At 40.2% G+C, this 23,541-nt stretch overlaps 1 protein-coding gene across 4 annotated transcripts in view; it reads right to left on the bottom strand.

Moving 5' to 3' along the window:
• The window catches only part of CEP120 (centrosomal protein 120), a 48,047-nt gene extending 24,865 nt beyond the window's left edge, over nt 1–23,182 (bottom strand). Inside the window, exons 1-12 of one of the 4 annotated variants that reach the window (XM_061346040.1) lie at nt 23,080–23,182; nt 20,884–21,040; nt 19,917–20,031; nt 12,872–13,013; nt 11,229–11,377; nt 9,830–10,027; nt 7,615–7,842; nt 7,147–7,354; nt 5,938–6,051; nt 4,519–4,693; nt 1,958–2,107; nt 908–1,090 (exon numbers count right to left, since the gene is read on the bottom strand). In XM_061346040.1, the coding sequence (XP_061202024.1) occupies nt 908–1,090; nt 1,958–2,107; nt 4,519–4,693; nt 5,938–6,051; nt 7,147–7,354; nt 7,615–7,842; nt 9,830–10,027; nt 11,229–11,377; nt 12,872–13,013; nt 19,917–20,031; nt 20,884–21,040; nt 23,080–23,131 (1,871 nt within the window). In that variant the 5' untranslated portion in view covers nt 23,132–23,182. The remainder of the gene's footprint in view (nt 1–907; nt 1,091–1,957; nt 2,108–4,518; nt 4,694–5,937; nt 6,052–7,146; nt 7,355–7,614; nt 7,843–9,829; nt 10,028–11,228; nt 11,378–12,871; nt 13,014–19,916; nt 20,032–20,883; nt 21,041–23,079) is intronic. The other 3 variants (XM_061346039.1, XM_061346036.1, XM_061346038.1) reach the window with 3 other exon arrangements.
• Nucleotides 23,183–23,541: the final 359 nt, after the last annotated feature.

Here is a 23,541-nt window from a genome sequence, read left to right as displayed (position 1 = left end):
AGTGAGATCATAAAGTAACTCTTCACAGAATCAGGCCATGCTGGCTTTCACACAGAAAAGTTAAAACAAAATCAGATATCAATTTTTTACCAGTTGAGAGGGAGATGGTATATGAGTCTCTGTGTCAGTAACCTGAAGTTTCCTGCGCATCAAGTATGTTTAATTACCTGGAGGATTAGAGGTTTAAACCTAATCTCAATCTTAATAGCAATTACATTTATTTCTAAAGGCATAATCAAGGTCTATTATCACACAGAAAAAGATTAGGTTTAGACACTGATTACTAGCACACTTTACATCTCCAATAAGGAGATGGGAGAGAAGTAACTATCAATACATTTCTTCAGATACATAAAAAGGATCAATGCTCCTCTAGGTAAAGGAACATTTATCTTCAGATAAAACATTAATAAATAGCACTGCTCATTCTGATGTACACACAGGCTCAAGCCCCTGCTGCTATCACAGAGTATAACACTGAAACAGAAAACCTCTTCTACTCTATGAATATACCTGTTCTTCTAACTTTCACTGAAGTCAATAGCATCAGTAGCATCTAAAAGCATACTATGGATAATCAGTCATAACTATTTTCTGGGATATCAGCAGTGTTTTGCAATTGTTAAATATTTAATTTCCTCAGGAAGGTGCCTCACTGACATTTTTTCCAAGTATTTTTTTAATCTCTAAATCTAACAGAAGATCATGATTATATAAAGGTCTATTATGATGACTTTGGTAATAGTTTGGGGTAGCACAAATATGCCTGTGGCAATTTAACTTTTAATCACTTGGACACCTGTTCCCACCCTGCACCCTATAATGCAGTTTGCCCATATTTAAGTAAACACTAAGCAAACAATTCTTCAAAACTCGCTACAAAGTAGGGTTTCTTAAATAGTTATACCCTTGTGCTGCTGTGACACTGACTGTTTCATTGTAAGTCTGACGCCAGCACTGTTCACCATTACCACCCAAGAACCGGGTTTTTTCCGAAGCCAAAACATTTGAAAGCTGAAGTCTCGCCATCCCTAGAAGTAAGTCTTTAGCTGTTTTATCCTTGTGCCACAACTCGACCAACAGAGGTAGCCTGAAACACAGAAATGATTCTTAGTGTGAGGCACCAACACAGAAGAGAAAACATTCCTATTAACTTGGGAAAAGGACTTCGTGTTCTAAAAGTAATTTACCGAATCAGTGATGGTCCAGTTGTCAAAAAAAAAAAAAAAAAAAAAAAAAGAGAGAGATTGATTTACTGCCCCTCATTCAGAGGAAAAAAATGACTGACTTTATCTTCTCTATCACTTACTTTCGTCAGCTTATTATTTCTTTTTCCAGTTATCAGAAGAGACAATGATACAGTGAAAGTGATTGGCTGAATAATCTTAACAGACCTAGATCATCTTCATTTATAAACACATTTTAGTCACTGCCACTCAGAATACATCTCCTCCACCTCATCTTTCAAAATACAACTAATTTGATGATTCTTTATTCTACATCTTAATCAGTTATCAAAAGCTGGTAGGACTACTGGGAAAATGGTACCACAATGTACTCAGCTTCCTGGGTACCTGCTGTATTTTCAGGAACATTGGATATTCATTATGCCTTAAAAACAAAAATTAATAAATCTTACCTATCCTATTTGAAGCAACACTTTGTTAAAACTACACTATCAGTGTTTAATTTAACAACTTACAGCACTTGTTTCTGTAAGCAATGATCCCTGCATAAGTACTCAAGAGATAAGTGCAAGAATTTTAGTCCCTGACTTTAAGTGTAAGCAATTGAGAAACTGGAAGAGCAACATATTAAAATATTCACCTGCATTAGCACTTGGATTCCTTACTAAATTCCCAAATTTCTGATCCTAAGTAAAACACTTGAACATGAATGTATTTACAACAAAAAATAAGATAAGTGTGATTAAAATAAAAAGAAATTAAGTTATCACCTCAAGAACGTATCTTGAAGCTGATGAGGTATAGTTGCAAAATCAAAAGCACAGTAGGATTGTGGAAGAAAGACTTCCATGTTTTTCCTAACTTCTACAGGTGGGCTTGTCATAATAGGCGCTGCACTGCCAAAGAATGGATATGAGTACCTAATAAAAACAATAACAAAAATAATGAAATAATAATTTATAATTATATAAGAAAACCAGTTTAGACATTTTACTAAAGATCAACTTGTACAAAAGTTAGCAAAATTTACACAAATTTGTAACAACAAAATTTGGTTTTCAAATATTCACCTTTTCATTTACTTCAGCACTGATCCAGCTTCATCTATATTCATTGTTATTTTGACCAAAAAAAAGAGCTTTAATAACCTGTTTGTTCACAACCATGTCAATTAATCTACTAAAATTCTGCAATTATTATATAAAGTGAGCAGAGAAAAATAAGAAAGAAATATTATTTTCAGGTGTAGATTGCTACTTAAAACATCTGCAACTGTATTTACAACTAAGACTGGTTCAACACGCAGTAACTGATAACTGAGTATACACACACACACACACACACACACACACACACACACACACACACACACAGACACAGAGTTTCAGAACCATTTGAAAATTTCAGTAACATTGAGGAATTAAGGTTTTAATTCTCAGTTTAAATCACTGAGGAAAGTCAAATCATTTTACGAGTATTATTTATGATGTGGCCTGCAACTATTTAGTCTGATAAACTATTATGATAAAGGGGAGGCCAGGAACCTCTCAAACTTCACTTTGCTTAAATTGATCATGCTAGCTGTCAGCCAACTTATTATAAAAAATAAATGCTGCATCAAATGCTGCCACCTATAAAATTCCACACTTCAGCTGTTCATGCAGAACTGTTTAAAGAGCTAGTTTAGACCTGTATGAAATAATGCTCCCAATATCTTGCAAAAATGTGGTTATTTACCCTGCAACTTTTCTTAGCATTTACATGTTTGGATGTTTCTCTTCTTTAGTTTCCTGCCATGTTCACCACTGACTGTAAAAATTAAAGGGCATGAAACAGAATTTATTTGCTGCCACTGTTCTGAAACAAATTATTCTAATGTTATGTGACAAAATTCCATCCGCTGTATGTACTTTTACACATACTACTTAATAATATAGCTTATACATAAAACCATTCATGATGTTTTAACCATTAAGATAAGTTGTTTTAAATTAGTACAACCCAACCTCACCATTTCACCAATTCAAACAAAACTTCAAGAATCATAAACATTAACAGATTTCCCAATAAACAGTTAAAACTGTATTGAACCAAACTCTTGTCAGAACAATAGATGCAAAGCAAATATAGATGCATAGCCAGAAATTCAACACTGTCAAATTGAATCACCACTTACAGAATATGCTTCATCATGTGCACCAAAAGGGTCAAAATAGAAATTAGAAGGCAAACTGCAAAAAGTGCTATGAGCCACTGAATTCACAGATGCCACCAATACACTAATATTCCATGAGTAGGATTTTATTTTTTTTTTTAAGCTACAAACCCATACCTATATCTACAAACTCCTTATCTTAAACTCTAAGGACAACCTAAACTAAGAATTTAGGTTGTCCTTAAGAGTTGTTAAAAGAAAGTTTCTATCTTTTCTAGCAATATTAATAAACCAACCAAACCGCACCTGCATATAGATACTGGGTTCAATACCCTTACTTTTAATTGGTCCTTCATCTTTTTAGTTCTTATTCATCCAACTTTGCACTCACCTCCTGGCTAATGTCTGCTTACTCTGCAAAAGTGCTCCCATACTTTCATTTCATGTTGACATCAGTAACAAATTAGTCTCTCTAAGCATTTGTTCAAAACTAGCACTGGTAGTTTTCTACTTTTGCTTCAGTCACAAACCTCATATATCCAAAAAGCTTGTCTTTTTTGTAACCCCACAAACAAATACAACAAAGATGCTACTTCTTCCTACTAATATTTGCTCCTTCTACTCAAAGACTATCAAAAACCCCCAATACTACATCTCAGAATGATAATGCATTTATTTCACTGGTTCTTCACTTTAAGGTTAGAATGTTCTTCCTTTAGATTCACTGTCACACACAAACCAGGTGATCTGTCTCTTACTACAAGGAGTTCTTGGTGGAGCTATGGAAAGCTACTGAAATTACTCACTCAGCCACCTAGAAAGGCAGCCAGAAAGTAAAGAGCCAACTAATTTTTGTTTTTCCTCTAACGACTGATTGATGATCTCTATTGTCTGAACTCAGATATTCAAGTGAGATTTAATGCAAACTACAATGCAGGTGAAGTGTTACATACTATCTTTAACGCTGTAATGCTCTATCTTTAATGCTGTAATGCTCAGAAGTTTAGTGATGAGTCAGATGACCATACCAAGGAATCTGATACTGAAAATCAGCTACCTAAAGATGAAAGGCATCAGGCAGCATACTCCAAAAATCATTCAGATTATGAAGGCTTTGTATTGAAAAATAAAGATACTGTTATTAAAAAGAGTAAGATCAACAAAAATAAATCATACCTTAAAATGCAATTTACTGGAAAACCAACTTCCAGACCACGTATACTTCGCAGATCTATTGAAAAGCAAAAATGGTGAGAGGCTGCAGGAATAACAATTTTCTGTGCTGAAGGCTCAGAAGAACTGGATGCACCCACAGGGATAGGCTGAGATGCAGCTACTGGACCATTATCAGCTGAAAACACAGAGGAGAATTTGTGTGTATTTTTAGTTATTTCTTCTGATCAAAATAACAAAATATATTAAAGCTAAGTCTCATATTTTAAATGCAAGTACAGATAGGTTGCTTTTCCAACAGATTTCAATTCTTTGCAATATAAGCTAATACTATGAAAAATAGCCACTCTATTTGTAAGTTACTGCTTACAAAACAAAACCAAAAAAACCAAAACCCCAATATATTTTAAATCTTCTGAAAAGATTCCATAGTATTTTTCCTTGTTCTAATTTTTAAAGCTATGCAAGTCTATCCCACTGAAGTTTAGAGTAATATCCAACACATTAAATTCTGCAGGATGCTACAAGATTCTGGTTGTCAACATTTTACATAATTGCTCCTAGCCAACCTGAGGGCATGCAGAAGAAGTGGGCTTATAAAAAAAAAATAAAAATCATTTGTTTTAACTTAGTTTGCTTTGGATTAATTAACCTCTTTAGTTTAGGACTGAAAAAGACAGAGGATTAGGTCAATTAGCAGTGTTCATGTGAGGCAGAATCAACTGGCTCCCAAGCTGAGGTTTAGCTACTGAAATAAACTAAAATGTTCTAACTTGGTCTGTAAAGCATATCTGCTTACGCCCTTTGACAAGAACCCACCCTCAGTGACATCTATTTTATAACTTAGGAAGTAGAAGCTATGGTTAGTGACTGTCCAATTGCATCCAGGCTTCTCAAGTCCTTACAGTGGCACCTGATACTGCTTTCAAAGGGTAAAAGGGAAACTATAAGTTTTACAAAGAGTTGCTAAATGTATCCTCCAAAAAGGTTTCAATTAGTAAAGCAGAGAATGAAAGGAAAAACGTGGTAGAGCTCAGTCGCCTTTTGTTAAGTGCTAGCTGTTCTAAGAGTCTTCATAATTATTTAAAATGTTTCCAGTTTGGCCATTTTAAAAGAAATACATCACTCCTAGCATTGACTTTATTTTTTCCCTGCATGTTTACTTGCATTAACAGTAACAATACAAAAAAGGAAAATGCAATAACATTTCAACATCAGCTAGTCAGCACAACATAGGAATAAAGTAATTTTCAGTGATTTAGGTAGTGCCACTGAAGTGCTTGGCATAATGATATGGCTGAACAGGAGTTCAAGGCTGCCATATGACAACATACATAGGCTACATATGCATACAAAAATTCATTTAAGTTGCTACTATATTAAAATTTCCTTCTATGTACTAAATGCAATGTTTTCCATTACTGGGATTTTGCAGATCTGACAATAGAGGTGAGTTTGGTCTGTTCGGTGATTTGAAAACTGGAAGCTCTTCAGTACACTGTTTGTTAACCACTTGACAGGACTCAGCCACCAGCCCTGAAAGATAAATGTGAAATTACATGGTTTACACCTTACCAAAACAGACAGTTATAAAATGATTGCTATTCATAAAAAAGCATGATCCTGGATTTCTTAACTGCAAATTCAAACTAGCTGCTGGGTTCACAACACATTTTCTTGATACATTCATGTAAAGGACTCAATTTTTGCTTAGGTAAGTTAGGATTAAAAGAAAACTTGGCTTAATCAGAAGACAAATCTTGAGAGCATGCTCTGGGACACAGATTTTCCTCTACAGAACATGGTGTTTTTAGGATCAACCTCAAAAAAAAAAACAAAAAAAAAAACAAAAACAAAAACAAAAACCCAAAAAAACAACCAAACAGTAATACAAATATGATTAGAAAAACAGTAATTTGGCTTTATTCATAAACCACCTCTTAAGATTCACATTCAGTAACATTCTTTCTTATGAGCTTTACTCTATCATGATAGCATTCTTTCTTCTAATCCTTTCTGACATCTCTCCAGACCAGTCCTCAAACCAAAAACAAAACAAGGGAAGTCTTAGAAGGCTATGTGGGATACCAAGTCCCTGTGAAAGCATAATGCAAAAACACACAAAAACTTCAGTGCTTGGTTACGTCCAAGAATCTGTGCAGTATGAATGTTTGTTTTCACAATTATCCACATAGTAAATTCCTTAGAAATCTTAAAAATACCACATTCCCCCTGCCTTTCTACTTATTAAATGTGAACATTAGACAATTTCATCTCCTCATGCAAGTCAGTTTCTTCATGAGTATTGTACTGAACCTTCCCATTCTCAAATTCAGGGAATTCCAAGTATTTATGTTATTTTTCATGCTGATAACCATCCACACCACTGACTACCTACATGCCACCCAATCTCTAATCTGGCTCTTCCAAATGTTTTCAAAAACTGCCATATTCAAATTGCAACATTTATTTCCCTCCTGTTTGTTTTTGTTTGTTCGTTTGTGTTGTTGTTTTTTTTAAGGCAAGTGGTTCCCATATGCCTGAAATTTGTCACCACAAACGCATAGTACATGATCCAAGACCACACTTGATACCTGGATAAAAAAAAAAAAGAAGTTATATACTACATACCCTTTTTCTTGACTGTCACGCCTTTTTGAAACTTAAGACTTTCCACTTCGCTTTCTGTTGCTTCATCTTGTGTTGAAGAAGAGTGGCTAACCTGAGATGGAGCATTCTGGGATCTCTGCTGCAGGGCCTCTGTTTTCCCTTTAACAGCTGACAGCACTTTCTCCTGTGGCTGATTAGGTCCAGTTGGAGCATTTAAGGGAATCACAGGCTGAATGAAGTAATACAGTTTTCTTACTGACCATGGCTTGCACTGAAAAATTTCATCTACAACATTTTTACAGTTTGAAATTATTTTCCTGACACAGAAAAATGAAACAATGGAAGGAATATTCATATAAAGCAACTTATTCTTTCAGGTTCTTTTACATACTTAACTGTCAAATATGACTTTAAATTAGTCAATTATTTTTTCTTAAACACGAAAATGTACAACACTGTCTAAACAAACAAAAAATGTGTAAGCTATACCTGGGCACTCAAGCTCTCCCTTTGCAGAATTACAGATACCCCAACAGTAGGAGCCATATCCAAAGGCAACTGTGGCAGTTTCTGTTTAGCTCTGTTTGGTGGAACAAGGACAAATGCTCCTTCTATTGTCACAGGATGTTGATTGATCTCTGCATTTCCCTTCTTCAGTAACCCAGACAGGGGTATTTCAGTGTTTCCAAGAGACTGGTCCCCGCAGCAAAGATGGATCTGCATACATACAAAGGTGTTTGAATGTAACCGCATGTCCCTTTCCACTAGAACTGTTTGATCACCCTCTACTAAAGGTAGCAAAAGTGCAGCACATTACAATGAGTATCCCTAGTCCAGTCCCTGTATGCTGAGAACAAGTGTTTTGAGAAGTGCAGCAACAGCTATGAACTTTCAATATTGAGAAGGTAGGAACTGCCCAGTGCTAGCACCGTAGCAGGTTACAGCATTGCCCTTCTAAGGACCTGTCATGTCATCCTTTTTGGAAAAGGAATTAAGTAGTCTGTAGCTTCTAAACACAACACAGATTCTTGTCCCTGAAACACTGACATTTAAAATGCATGACTGCAAAGCTCAGCCTTTGTGTATATATTTAGACACCACCTAAAGAGCAAGGATTTTGAGTAACTGTGTTCTTAATCCCTAGTAAGAAGCATTATTCCTTTTTCAAAACTTGAGTCAACTCTTTCTTCCTTCCATGAAGTAGTATTTATACACGTAAGTAGAAGACAATCTTAAAAAAACCCCACAATCTAAGGTATTTTCCTCAGTGAAAGTTACTGTTTGAAACTTACATATCAGTTCTGTTTTAGCAGATGAGAACACTGTAATCTCATCCTTAATTTTTATAACACTTAATGAAGACTTTAATGCTAAAAGATTTCAGCTGAAAACATACATACCGAGGTGGGTATACACATACACATAGACTACATATAACACCCCCATCCCACCCCCCACCCCCGAGTCTGGCAGCTAGAACCTTTTACAAATAAGGTCTGGAAAAATATATTAAATATTAAGGATCAGAATACCATGCTCTGCTCCTATATCCTAAATTTTAAATAGCTGGGTGAGAAGCTGGGGAAAGAAAACTGTAAATCAAGACATGGATCTGACCTCATGACAATTTGTTTAAAAAGTCATTCTTTAATATGACGAAAACACACAGTTCTCTGCATGTGTACATACATACATGTTACATTAAATACTTTCTTTCAAGACCATAGACTAAGTTTAAATTTCAAACACATCAGTCCATGTTTCTTCCAAAAACTGTAATTAGAAAAATATTTAAAGTTGAGGTAAAAAAAATCACAGAATAACCTGAAAGAAGATTTAAAGAGGAATATTCTTAAACTTGGATAATGAACTAGAATAGTCTGTACAAGTTTAAAGAAAAGCAACTTTAAAGGGGTCTAGATCCAAGACTTACTTTGTATAACTAACACTGTCTTACTTATCAGCTATGTTATTAGAAACTATACTACCCTCAATCAATCTCATTTTGTAATGAGTTAAGTATAAGCCAGACACAGATTGCCATAAACACTCTCTATACTATCTAATATTATGCATCAGAATAATTTAGATTGTAAAGTACTCTTAAGATCAATGAGTACAACTGTAAACCTAGTACTGCCAACTTCAAAACTACACCATGTCCCCCATTTAAAGGCATAACTAAAGATAAGCAATATCCTGTAACAGCCCAAATATGGCTGTCGTGTATGTAAAAATAGTATTTGGTTAATGAGTGGGGAAAAAAAGCCAGACCTCCCTTGTTATTCAAAAGGGTGCTGAAGACACAGTGATTTTAGAGCTTAAAAAAAGTGACCTGAGCAACTGGTATGGGTGAGGTTATCACAGGCAGCACAAAGCAGGACTGTGGGCTGCAGGTGGTCTGATTGCAGAACAAGTCCCAGAGCTATGTGCTCTCGAGAACATCACTTTGGGAATATCAAGTTTCAGCAATACCTTTTATCACATTGTGCAACCCATCTTAGTATAGCAACTGTACTGAAGAGACAGCTCTCCATCTAGGTGCTGCTTGGGTTTCCTTCATATCAGCAAGCCAATCAACTTATATTTGAGCAAAAATACTGTAATACAATCTAGATCTGGAAAGAAAAATGTTTTCTGGTTCCAGCCTGAGCCATAGTCCATTTTCATTATTTTCATTCCCATCTGAGAAGAAATAGCTTACCTGCAATTTTGACTGTGCACAAAAATAAACTTGAAGGACATCAACGGTACTACGTATTCGAACTGAGGCTCTTTCTGGCTCAAAGTTTGGATTAATTAAATCAGTGAAAGGTTCATTTGTGACATCATTTCCCAGTAATGAATAGTAGAAAAAAAACTCCGGCTGTCTCTCTGGAAGCTTCATAGTAGTAGGAACTAACTAAAAAAAGATGCAGAAAAGGAGATACCGCCTTAATTAAAGTGCTGTTACAGTAATCCTTGGAATTAGCTTGGAAATTAAAGAGCTGAAAGTGATCTTAACCTATAAAGTAGCTGAACTAAATCCTAGCTTGCACTACACACACAAAATGAAAACTTTAATATTAATAATCAAACTGAAGAGAAAAATATCTTACTGTACAAGTATACCAGTAACTTGCAAAATGCCCCAGTCTGAGCTACCTTTAAGATTTATCAGCACTAAGGGCTGTAACTGACATATAGTCAATAATGCCAAGTACTGCACAAATATTCAGAAATCAGCAGTGCCTTCACAGTATCTTTATAGTATAAATAAACAATGCAGATTAGATACTGAGTTATGTAATAGCTTATGTGATTGAATAAAAGACTGGAAGAGCCAGAAACAGCTACTTCATCCTGTAGCCACTGCACCTGGGAATTCAATGCCTAGAAAGGAACAAGCTACCCCAGACTTAATAAGTTGACTTTACAAGGCCTTATAATTCTGCCATGGAAAATACTTTCTATGTAAAAATATGACAAGACTGAGGAGAGTTTTTCATATACTGTAAGTTACAGATCAATTAAAATCACACCAGCTTGGAGTCATGACTTTCACAGTAATTTGGGCATACCTATATTTTTAAATCAGACAATGTGTATGGGTGTGGTACAGTCCAGCATGAACACAGCAGCTGAAGCCTAAAGCTGAAATAATCACATCAGCATGGCCCTTAATTCTACCTAGTAAGTCCTTCCTTAGGCAACATATAAGCTCTACTGTTTCATGTATCTTACAGATCTGAAAGGTACTTCTTCTTCGTTGAACTTCAGCACGTGGCTACCACACTGAAGACTGATATTACCCATAAGCATACTTTTAATACTATATTCTAATATAAATGTATGCATTTCATTGAAGTTTATGATTTAAAGAAAATGCCATTTTAGTTCTCCAAAAGCATTCTGATCTTTTATCTGTAATTTCACATGCGCTACATAAAAGTTTAAAACTCCAAACTCATGTATATTGATTCAACATGGGACAAAGCTACTTAGTACAGAAACTTAAAATACAAATCTTCTAACTAGAAAAAAGCATGTAATGGCAAAAATACCAGCATGAGATAGTACTACTTAAAAACTATAAAACAAAACTTAAAAGCAACAAAACAAACCTGTTCCAACTGTGTGGCAAACACAATGGTCACAGACAAGACAAAGTAGTCTCTGCAATGTTCCTCTGGTCCAATTTGATGACAACCTTCTTCTTCATTCAAGACTGGTACAATACTTTTAGGGTCTAGCCCAGAAAGAAGGGCAGATGCTAAGAGAGAAGAAACAAATTAAGTAACTTGCTGCAGAATCTTACATATCATTTTATTTTTAGATATTGTACATGTGAAAAGAAAAATTACAAATAGAAGGTCTTGATGCTTCCAAGGCATTTCAACACAAAGAAATCCCTAAGTATACATAAGTATAGCTAAAAAAATAGAAAAGAAAAAAAGAAAAAAAAATTTATTTGGTGCGCACAGATGTTATTTTGAACACAGAATGCCCCTGCATATTTTTTTACTGTTCCAGTGAATAACATTACAGTGACCATGCTGTTTCTTTATTTTACTCATGAAAGGGAATAAAGTAACTGCATAAGGCAACCTGTTCAATTGTTGAAAGTATGTCTCATTCCATACACCTGTAGAAGGTTTAATTTAAAGATTTTTCAATTGAAGACTTCAGTGCATAAACACTGACTGTATTCTGGTAAACTAGTTTATAGTGCTAGTAATTCAGTATATTCAAGGCATCTCAGATTACACCAAACAGTAATAATCACACAGCACTTTGGCTAGTTAACCTAAAGGTTCCATTTCAAACACTAGAAATTTTAGACTGCTGAGCTCAGTGAAGCGAAAAAAAAAAAAAAAATTAAAAATACAAAGGAAACCATCTCCTTAACTATCTGTGTACACTAGGACCGGGTAGTCTAGTGTTGACACACCCAGTACTTGTAACATTAAGCCTGTGAAAAAATCTGCACATCAGTTTTCCTCCAATACCTAAATATGGCACTAAATAACCTTGAGATAGCAAAAGAAACAGAAAAGCTGGCAAACTTGTTTGAATCAATTATTCCACAGAAAGCATGAGGCAGAAGTCAGTGCTAGATGAAAGTATAAGGGATTTTTTGTACTTTCTGCCAGTGTCTTGAGGAGAGATTGTGGGCAGAAAGATCACAAGGGAAATGCAGATTAACACATCATTTATAACAATTCCTTGCTCTTTTACAGTATGCAAAATTCCCTGTGCTTTGGTGTGAACCTGAAAGGAGGAAGTAAGCTAACTAAGGGAGTTTTTTACAAAGCCAGGGATCATGATAAGCACATGATGAATTTAGCACTAGGAAAAACTTACCCTCAAGGCAAGAGCACAAAACAAGTAGTAGAAAATCCACTAGTTGCATCAGAGGCTCAAGCCTTTGGAAGTTATCTATATAAGCTTTTTGGGCAGGGGATAAGGGGGAGGTAAGTCTGGTTTGAGTTGCTTTTTGGTTTGTTTTTTTTCTTTTTCATTTTCTCTTTTCTGCGGGTTTGGTTTTGTATTTTTTTTTCCTTTTTTTAAACTATTAACTTGCATGCAAAAAATCCCAGTTAAAAAATTGACTGAAAAGCACAGCACATAAGGACACCTACTACCATTAGTATCTGAGTTCTGATATATTTTTGACACGCTTAATTAATTACCCAAGAGGCATGTACAAGGGAATCCAAAAGTGAGAATATTTTTAATTCAAAGTGAGTGATATTATGTTACTTACCTTTCCCTTCTCTAGGAGATGCCTCCTTTGCTTTAAAACCATCAACCAGTGCTTTTGAATCAGTCTCCAACACAACACCTACTTGTATTTCAGATTTAAATTTAGTGTACTTGTTACTAAGCAGAGGATACCATTTGGGTGCCTACATGATTAAAAACAAAAAGTACTTTAAAAACATTAAAATAATATGCTACTGTCACAGGAAAAATTACTCTAGCTTTTCTACTACATCACTACTTCATTTGCTGCAAAGAGAGCATGGTGCATCAGCCAGGGCGTGGTGTGACAGTCTGCACAGGAAGGTGTGCACGGATGACACCTCTTTGGAAAAGGGACATTCAACCTGCCAACTGCAGAGACTTCAAGTCCACATAACCCATCAACTGGGCACCAGTCCGTGTCCATCTGCACAGCTAAAGGGCACTCATCTGCCCCTCAAGGCAGTAATGGTGGGCACCCATCATAGAGTAAAGGCTGCAGCACCAGTTCAGGGGTCTGCACCATCTACCCTGGTAGTGGGTGATGATTCCACCCAGGCAGAGCTGCTACAGGGAGAGGCTACAGTGCAGACCTGTGGCTGCAGGAAGTTCCCTGCCCTTTCTTTTGGGGCAGGGACAGGCAGTAGACCCGCCTGCAGACAGTGTGCTGAGGTAGAGGACCTCCTGCAGCAGGTGGAGGCTGTGTAACATCAGGGAAGGGCAACAAGGAGTTGGACAGCTGATTCCAAGTGTAGGCTGCAGCGGACCTATAGCCAAAAACTGTCCACCAGCACACATAGAAGGGAGAAGGGGACAATAATGCAGAAGAACGGATGCTTGCAATGGCAAGGACCTGCAGGAGGACAAGACTTCTCCCAGTGCTTGATGTGCCCTTGCAGAACCACTTTGTCATTCTGCAGACTGAAGATGTAAGACCCATCACACCAGGAGATACGCTGGAACTGAATATGGCAGCTCTATCTACTCCCTGTGTAACAGCCAGCACAACTAAGGAAAGGCAGTGCCTGATAGTAGTAGGTAACTCTCTCCTGAGAGGTTCAGGTGCACTCATCTGCTGACCTCACATGCTCCTTAGAGAGATGTGCTGCTTACCAGGGGCTCACATCAGGGATGTAACCGAGACTGCCAAGCCTCACATAGTAGACTGACCATTATCCGCTGCTGCTGTTTCATGTGGACACCAGTGGTACAAGTAAGCGCAGTCTGAGGAGTATCAAGAAAGATTACAGCCCTGGGAGCAGCAGTAAGGGACTCTGGAGCACAGGCAGGGTTTTTTCCATCAATCCTCCTGGTCAAAGGGAAGGGGTTGGAATGGGCCAGTCAGAGCTGGCCAACCAACAGGTTGTTACAGGACTGATACCTCAGACATGGGCTTAGCTACTTAAGACGATAGACCCCTAGGAGGGGCTGGTGGGGCACGTGAAGCTCAAGGGCGGCCTTGGCTGCAATGACCATGAAGCAGTGGAATTTGAGATCTTTAGAGCAAGGAGAGTGTGCAGCGAGCTTGCTAACCTGGAGTTCAGGAGAACTGACTGGTCTCTTGAGGGATCTGCTTGGTGGAGTACCAGGGGATAAAGCCCTGGGGGGAAGAGGGGCCCAAGTAAGCTGGTCAATATTCAAAGATCACCTTCTCCAAACTCAAGAAGTTTATTCTAGAATCACCTCTCCAAGCTCAGGAGCAATGCATGCTGACAAAGATGAAGCAAAGAGGCCTCTGTGGATGAACAAGGAAATCCTGTACAAAATCCAATACAAAAAGGAAGCCTACAGAGTACAGGTAAGCTAGAAGGAACAGAGAGAAATAGTCAGAGCAGCAAGGGATCAGGTTAGGAAAGTTAAAGCCCTGACAGGATTAAATCAGGCCAGGAACATTAAGGGCAACAGGAAAAGCTTCTGTAGGTATGTTGGTGATTACAAAAAAACCCACAAAAAAAAAAACAAAAAACCACCACCAACAACAAAAAATCCAACAACAACAAAACAAAAACCCCCGCTAAAAAAACCACAAGTAAAAAAGAAAAACAACAAAACAAACAAAAACACAGAAAAAAAACACCCCTCAAAAAAACCCAAAACCAGAAACAAAACCAAAAAACCTAGGGAAAATGTGGGCCTAGTGGGGGAAGACAGGTTGAGAGAACTGGGGCTACTCAGCCTGGAGAGAAGGCTCAGGGGAGACTTCAGAGCAGCCTTTGAGTACCTAAAGGGGCCTAAAAGAAATGTGGAAGAGAACTTTATGCAAGGGCATGTAGTGACAGGACAATGGGGAAAAGCTTAGATGGCAGACTTATATTGGATATTAGGAAGCTCTTCCCTGTGATGGTGGTGAGGCACTGGCACAGATTACGCAGAGAAGCTGTGGGTATCCAAATCCCTGGCAGTGTTCAAGGCCAGGCTGGACAGAACCTTGGGTGACATGGTCTACTGGAAGGTGTCCCTGCCCATCACAGGGAGGTTGGAACTAGATGATCTTTAAGGTCTTTAAGGTCCCTCTCAAACTGTTCTATGATCTACAGAAATATGCCTTAGCTTTTATTTCGAAAAGTTTGGCCTATTTTGAGTACAATATTATACTAAAAGATTCTACAGAGTGATGTCTGGAAGACTAGATGAACATACTTTTGCACAAATTAGTACAGTAAACAAGTTAGCAAGAAAAAGCATGCTATAAAACTTCAGGTTCTCAGCTGAAAAGTGCACAATAATTTATATGGAACACAAAGCCTTAAGGACACCAGGAATCTTATGAAGGACAAAATAGGACACTGTTATGACTTGTATCACAGTAATGCTTTGATCAAGCACTTTTGATTGAACTTATATATTACGCTTATACTATGCTGTGCTAAGGGACTAGAACTTCTGATTGCCTAACATATCCCAGACACAGCAGATAACAGGGGAGGCTGCAGTGCAGAGCTCGGAGCGCAGAAAGCGCCTGCACTGGTCTTGTGAGGGAAAGGCGCACAATGGGCAGGGCTGCACTCGGTGCTCCCTGGTGGAGGTCCTCCTGCAGCAGGTGGCTGAGCTGCAGGATGCTATTAACAGGCTGCAAGATGTCAGGGTAGATGAGAGGAAGCAGGAATGCTTGCTCCCTGCCCAAACTGTGCAGAGTCCTCAAGCTTCCCCTGTAGCTCATGGAGGAAAGAAGGAGGCTGTTAACCTGGGAAGCTGGGAATTAGTGACAAAAAAAAACCCCAACAAAACAAGGGAGAAAATTTGGACAATTAAAAGCAAGGGGCTTCCTCCTAAATCTGTTGTTCCCACGCAGAACTCCTTTGCTGTCCTGCAAGAGGCTAATGAGGAAACTCACCTGCACCAGAAACAGACGGCTGATGCACTTGTAAAGAAGATCTCTACTGGTGATGCCAGAAAAAGTGGCTGGCTGTAGTAGTAGGGAACTCTACTTTGAAAGGACAGAAGCACTCATCTCTCGGGCTGACCTGGTCTCAAGGAAGGTGTGTTGCCTACCAGGGACACAGATCAGGGACGTTGCAGGGAGGCTGCCTGCTCTAGTAAGCCCCACGGACTATTACCCACTTCTGGTGATACATGTGGGTGCTAGGGATATAGATAGTAGTAGCCTGGGGAGCGTAAAGAAGGACTACAGAGCACTGGGAGAGGTGGTAAAGGGCTCTGGAGCTCAGATAGTCTTTTTGTCTATTCTCCAGGATACAGGGGAGGACCTAAAAAAAAGCTAGGAGGATTAGCCAGGTTAATAAATGGTTAAAAGGGTGGTGTCATAGTCAGGGGTTTGGGTGTCTTGCAACACTGGACCCAAGTTTGTAGGCAAGGTCTAGCGCAGGCTAGTGGAGCTGGTCTGATAGGGAAAGAGCAGTTTTGGTAGGAGGCTTGCCAGACTGGTCATGAAAACTTTAAACTAGATGTGTTGGGGGGGGGGGCATCATTCAATCCCAACACACCCAGTCAGTTGCCAGCACCTATAATAAATGCTCAGAGCAATGCAGAGATATTACAGCCACTCCAGCCAATGAGCCGGCTTCATTTGGAGCTCAGCTCAGATGCCTCTATACAAACACCTGTAGCATGGAGAACAAACAAGAGGAATTAGAGATGTGTGCACGTCTATGGGTGCATGATATAACAGGCATCACAGAAACATGGTGGGATGGCTCCTATGACTGGAGTGCTGGAATGGAAGGTTACAGGCTCTTTAGAAAAGAAAGGCCTGGCAGGCACAGAGTGGGAGTTATCCTTTATGTCAGGGATAGGTTGAAGATTATCGAACTCTGTCTGGGGACTGGTGAGCAGTTAACAGAGAGTTTGTGGGTCAGGGTTAAAGGGAAAAGAGCGATGGGAGACATTACTGTGGGGATCTGTTACAGACCACCTGATCAAGGAGAATCTGTGGATGAAGCACTCTATAGACAGGAAAAGCCTTACACCCACAGGCCCTTGCTCTCATGGGGGACTTCAAACACCCTGACATCTGTTGGAATGACGGTACGGCCCAGCACAAGCAATCCAGGAGGTTCCTCAATTGTGTGGAAGACAACTTCCTTCTGCAAGTAATAGAGGAACCAACAAGGAGAGGTGCCATGCTTGACCTCATGCTCACCAACAGGGAAGGGCTCGTTGGAAACGTGACACTTCAGGTCAGCCTTGGATGCAGCGATCACGAGAGGGTCGAATTCAAGGTCCTCAGGACAGTGAGAAAAGTGTGCAGCAAGCTCACTGCACTGGACTTCAAAAGAGCAGACTTTGGTCTCTTCAGGAACCTGCTTAGTAAGGTTCCATGGGATATAGCCTTAGAGGGCAGGGGGCACAAGACTCTTGGTTGACAGTCAAGGATCAGCTGCAACAAGCTCAGGAGTGTTACGACCCAACTAGAAGGAAGTGCAGCAGGAGGGCCAGGAGACCTTGGATGGATAAGGAGCTGCTGAGGAAAATTCAAATGAAAAAAGAGGCTTAAAAAATGTGGAAGCAAGGACAGGTGGCGTGGGAAGAGTATAGGGATGTTGTCCGGGAAGCTAGGGAGCAGGTTAGGAAAGCCAAGGCCCAGTTAGAATTAAACTTGGCTAGGGATGTTAACAGGAAGGGATTCTCCAGGTACATAGCAAATAAAAAACAGACTAGGGACAATGTAGGCTCCTCTGGAAGCTCTCGGGAGAACTGGCTACATAGTATTTGGAGAAGGCTGAGATTCCGAATGACTTCTCTGCCTCCGACTTCACTGGCAATGGCTCTGACCTCACCACCCAAGTCTTGGAAGGCAGATGCAGGGACTGTGAGAATGAAGACCTTGGGCCCACTGGAGGAGAAGATTTGGTTCAAGACCATCTTAAAAATCTGAACGTGCACAGGTCCATGGGTCCTGATGAAATCCATCCACGGGTCCTCAAGGAGCTGGCAAATGAAGTTGCTAAGCCACTGCCCTTCATATTTGAAAAATCATGGCAGTCAGGTGAAGTTCCCAATGACTGGAAGAAGGGAAATATAACCCCCATTTCAAGAAGGGGAAAATGGATGACCCAGGGAATTACAGAGCAGTCAGTCTCACCTCTGTGCCTGGCAAAATCTTCAAGCAGATTCTTCTAGAAGGCATGCTAAACCACATGAAAAACAAGGTGCTTGGTGACAGCCAGCATGGCTTCACTAAGGGGAAATCCTGCATCACCAATTTGGTGGCCTTCTATGATGGGGCTACGAACTGATGGACAGGGGTAGAGCAGTTGATGTCATCTACCTGGACTTGTGCAAAGCGTTCGACACTGTCCCACACGACATCCTTGTCTCTAAATTGGAGAGACATCAATTTGATGGATGGACCACTCAGTGGACAAAGAACTGACTGGATGGCCGCACACAAAGAGTTGTGGTCAATGGCTCAACGTTCAGGTGGAGACCAGTAACGAGTGGTGTCCCTCAGGGATCGGTGCTGGGACCGGTCTTGTTCAACATCTTTTGTTGCTGACATGGACAGTGGGATTGAGTGCGCCCTCAGCAAGTTTGCCGATGACACCAAGCTGTGTGGCTCGGTTGACACGCTGGAAGGAAGGAATGCCATCCAGAGGGACCTTGACACGCTTGTGAGCTGGGCTGATGCCAACCTCATGAAGTTTAACCATGACAAGTGCAAGGTCTTACACCTGGGTTGGAGCAATCCCAGGCACAGCTACAGGTTGGGCAAAGAAGAGATTCAGAGCTGCCCTGTGAAGGACTTGGAGGTGCTGGTCAATGAGAAAATGAACATGAGCCGGCAGCATGTGCCTGCATCCCGGAAAGCCGACAGTATCCTGGGTTGCATCAAAAGGAACGTGATCAGCAGGTCGAAGGAGGTGGTCCTGCCCCTCTACTCTGCTCTTGTAAGACCTCACCTGGAGTATTGTGTGCAGTTCTGGTGTCCTCAACATAAAAAAGACATGGAACTGTTGGAACAAGTCCAGAGAAGGGCCACGAGGATGATCAGGGGACTGGAGCACCTCCCATATGAAGATAGGCTGAGAAAGTTGGGGCTGTTCAGGCTGGAGAAGAGAAGGCTGCGTGGAGACCTCATAGCAGCCTTCCAGTATCTGAAGGGGGCCTATAGGGATGCTGGGGAGGGACTCTTCATTAGGGAGTGTAGTGACAGGACAAGGAGTAATGGGTTAAAGCTTAAACAGGGGAAGTTTAGATTGGATTTAAGGAGGAAATTATTTCATGTTAGCTTGGCAAGGCACTGGAATGGGCTGCCAAGGGAGGTTGTGAATGCTCCGTCCCTGGTAGTACCCAAGACCAGGTTGTACGAAGCCTTGGGTGAGATGGTTTAGTGTGAGGTGTCCCTGCCCATGGCAGGGGGTGGGAACTAGATGATATTAAGGTCCTTTGCAACCCTAACCATTCTATGATTCCATGATTCTATCTTCCATCGAGGCCTATTAAAAAAAAAAAACAAAACACAACAAGAAGAGAAGTGCATGATCACTTAGGAGTCATACCCCGAAATACAACTCAATTTTTGCCTGTGCCTTAATTGAAATTCTACTATCTGTAATGGTACCAGTGTCAAAACGTAAGCTTTTAAAGCTTTAGACCCCATAACATACCTGTTTCTTATCCTGTACAGCCCTTAAATCAAGTATAATATAGCCTATGTTATCCTTAGTTGAAGATACAGGATCCAACACACAACACTGGAGTTTGATAGGTGTACGCTGCAGCCTGAAACAACAACTCAGTTGAAATCCAAAATGTAAAAGTTATCTGTTCACAAATTAAAGTTTCAAGCGTACCAATGACACAAAATTTGTTAAATAGCTAGTTTCTGTAGGTCAGAACGTGAATTGATACCAAAGGTCTAAATTTCATCATTAAGTGACAAAATTAAGTGGATTGATTTTGTAAGACAAGTATACTGGAGTCTCACCAAGCCCCAAGTGCTATTAAAGTCATTAGTGACAAATAAATGCAAGATCACCCACATACGAAAAATAAGCACTGCACCTCACCTGAAAGTGGAATTCTACTTGTAAAGGTATCTTAAAAACAGGATTTATGCAAAAGATCTTTGTGGCAGCACCAAACAATACTTAGAGACATAGATAAGTTATCTAGCACAAGGTACATTAGGCGTTTCTTTCCTCAAATATCACATGGCTTTTATTAAATTCTTCGAAAATACAAAGGTAATATTAAAATCTGTCAGTCTAAATAAGAGTTATAGAAAACTTATTAAATTTTTCACATTTTCAGAAGCATTTAAAAATAGGCATTTCAGGCTTGAAGTTAATTCTTTGTCACCATATACATAAGAAACTTGAATTCAAAGCTAACTATAAAATTATTAATTTGCTATAAGCTCTTGGGTTTTTTCATTAATGTAAAACATACCCTTATATCACTCATTTTGCTACATACTACTTTTGTTTCTTGTGGCAACATTATGGTAGGTCAGGGCACAGCTAAAAAGAAAAAGAGAATTCAGATGACAGTAACAGAAAAACTGTATTTCAGTAGCTGTAATGAAAAGAAAATTAAGTTTTATTTCCGAATTAGACTGAAGACTAATATTACCTGTGCTGATGAAGTGCTTTTCTGTCAAGTTCCCAAGCCAGTTCTGTAGCAAATTCTGGCTGATCCGTGTGCTCTACAGGATCAGTAGCCAACTGTTCACCATTAAACTTTGCCTCAACTATAAGCAGGTGCTTGGGTCGTTTTGGAAAATAGCGGCCTGTAAGAGAGTAACTGCCATGTGCCATCACCAAAAAAGAAGTAACAGCTGAGATTTATGCCATAAACCAATGACATAAAAACCTATTTCCTTCATCATCTTCCCTGCACTTACTCTAAAGTTCTGTTCTTTATATTAAAAAAAAAAATAAAAAAATCTTCCTACTATGTAGGAACAAAAAAATAAAAAAAAGAGACACCAAACCCAACACACTAGCACATAAACCAGAATATTTGCGAAGCATACAGAAACAGCAAGACAAGGAATTAGCAAAGAACAAAGAGAGTAAGAAACTAGGCAACTGCTAGGATTTAATTCTCAGAAATTGTGACTGGATTTAGGCCAAGTGAACAGGTGAGAGACAGACCAAATATTTTTCCTCTACTGCAGATTTTATCTCTGCCCCACACTAACGCAACAAAATACCATCTAATGAAAGCAGTGAGAGGTGGTTTTCCAGCTGTTGTGAAAAAGAAGCACTAGATTAAGAGAGTGACTGAAGTTGTGCTGGATTTGTCCTGCGCTTAGTATCCTCTCACGTTCTGATTAATAATTTAAATGACAAAATGAATACTTAAAATTTATACATATCAGTGTGGCCTATGTACATGTTTGAGAACAGTATCATATTTTAAACCTGCCTTGGCAAACTACCTAAATGAACAGAGAGGATTTACTTGACAAGGAGAAAGCACTCAGGCCCTAAAAAAACCAAACAACCCAAAACATAGGGGGAAAAAATAAACCCCTCCAAAAGAAATCCAAAAAACAAACCTCACAGACTAGCACACTAATTACACCTCAGTAAGTAGAAATACAATATGAAGCATGACTAGCTACACACTAAAAAGCTTACAGTAGACTGCTAATACGGGATTAGAGACACCAGAGTACTACTTAGAAATAAGTAAAAGGAGGACATGAACTGATTTGGATTACCACAACACATGGGCTGGACTCCATCGTTTTGACCCCAATGCTAAACTGTCCTGAGGTATGCTGCCTGACTGCATTTGCATCCGGCCAGCCAGGGAGCACCAAGGCTGTGCTGCTGCTGCTCGCAGTTGGGGCCGGAGGGCCGCACAGCACAGATGTCTCTGCCTGCACTTGGGCTTGATCGCAAAGTTATGGTGGGAGCAGCTGCCTGCATCCACCAGGTCAAACAGCAACACAGGCCAGGTGAGTTCGGTAGTATAGAAAAGGGAGAAGGCTTTCATAGAAGCATAGAATCAGGTAGGTTTGAAAAGACATTTCAGATCATCAAGTCCATTAGCCCAGCAACTACCAAGATCACCACTAAACCATGTCACTAAGGGCCTCATCCACACAGTTTGTGAACACTTCCAGCAACAGTGGCTGCACCCTGGGCAGACTCTTCCAATACTGGATTACTCTTTCAGTGAAGGTATTTTTACTTCACTCTCCTGGTGCAGCTTGATGCCATCACCTCTTGTCCTATCACCCGTTACTTGGGAGAAGAGACCAACTCCCACCTCACTACAACCTCCTTTCAGGCAGTTGTAGATAAAGTCCCCCTGAGCCTTCTCTTCTCCAGACTAAACCTCCCCAGGTCCCTCAGCCGTTCCTCATCACACTTATGTTCCAGGCCCTGCACCAGCTCTGTTGCCCTTCTCTGGACCCGCTCCAGCACCTCAGTGACTTTCTTGTAGTGAGGGGCCCAGAGCTGAACACAGGACTTGAGGTGCGGGCTCACCAGTGTAGTACAGGGGGATGATCACTGCCCTGGCCCTGCTGGCCACGTCACTTATTTTAAATATTATTTTACGTATTATTTTAAATAATGTTTTGGGTAAGTACCCCAGAAACAAACCTGGGGTAGTCTATCCTGCTTCAAGAGATGCACACCCACCAAGTTATTAATTGAGCAGTTCACTAAATGCAGCGAGGCTCAGCCCGCTCATTCCATAACATAAAACGCATCCTCGGGCACTGAACTGCCCCCCTCCCGCCCCCCCAGTTTTCCGTCCAGGACGGAAGCATCGACAAGCAGTTGGGAGCCCGCGAACTCCTCCGCTTACCTTCCAGCACGGATACAACAATCAGCATCCGATCCACGGCCCTGGAAACCATCTCCCCGTTCCGCCCCGGGGCTGCTGCGGCGGCCGGGAAGCGCAGTCGCTATCGAGGCGGAGCCGAGACGGCAACAGAAGCTATACCAGCCCTGCCGCCGTTCACCTCCCTTTTACCGCCTCGGAACCTTTAAATGCCAACTGCCACCGACCGCTGCACTTCCGCCTTGCAGCTGCTGCACCGCCTGCCGCACGGCACGGCGCTTCCGGCGGGGCACTGCAAAGCCGCGCCCCTCAGCCGCCTGGTCGCGACCCGCCGATCAGTGGTATGCTGTTTATCAGCTGCTTTTTTTTTTTTTTACGCCTCTTTCGTCGGCTGCTTCTGGTTGTATTGACCCGTCGGTCTGTTTTCTGGTTAGCAATGGGGCGATTCGGGCAAGGCATCCTGTGTATTGAAACAGCGAAGTTTCC

Source organism: Neopsephotus bourkii, unplaced genomic scaffold, assembly GCF_033783945.1.
Source record: "Neopsephotus bourkii isolate Nb327-2 ecotype Australia unplaced genomic scaffold, CSIRO-AGI_Nbou_v1 NB_256, whole genome shotgun sequence".
In the NCBI taxonomy this organism is placed as follows: Eukaryota; Metazoa; Chordata; class Aves; order Psittaciformes; family Psittacidae; genus Neopsephotus; species Neopsephotus bourkii.
The sequence above is the reverse complement of the archived record's forward strand: the minus strand, read 5'-3'. Positions and strand labels throughout refer to the sequence as shown.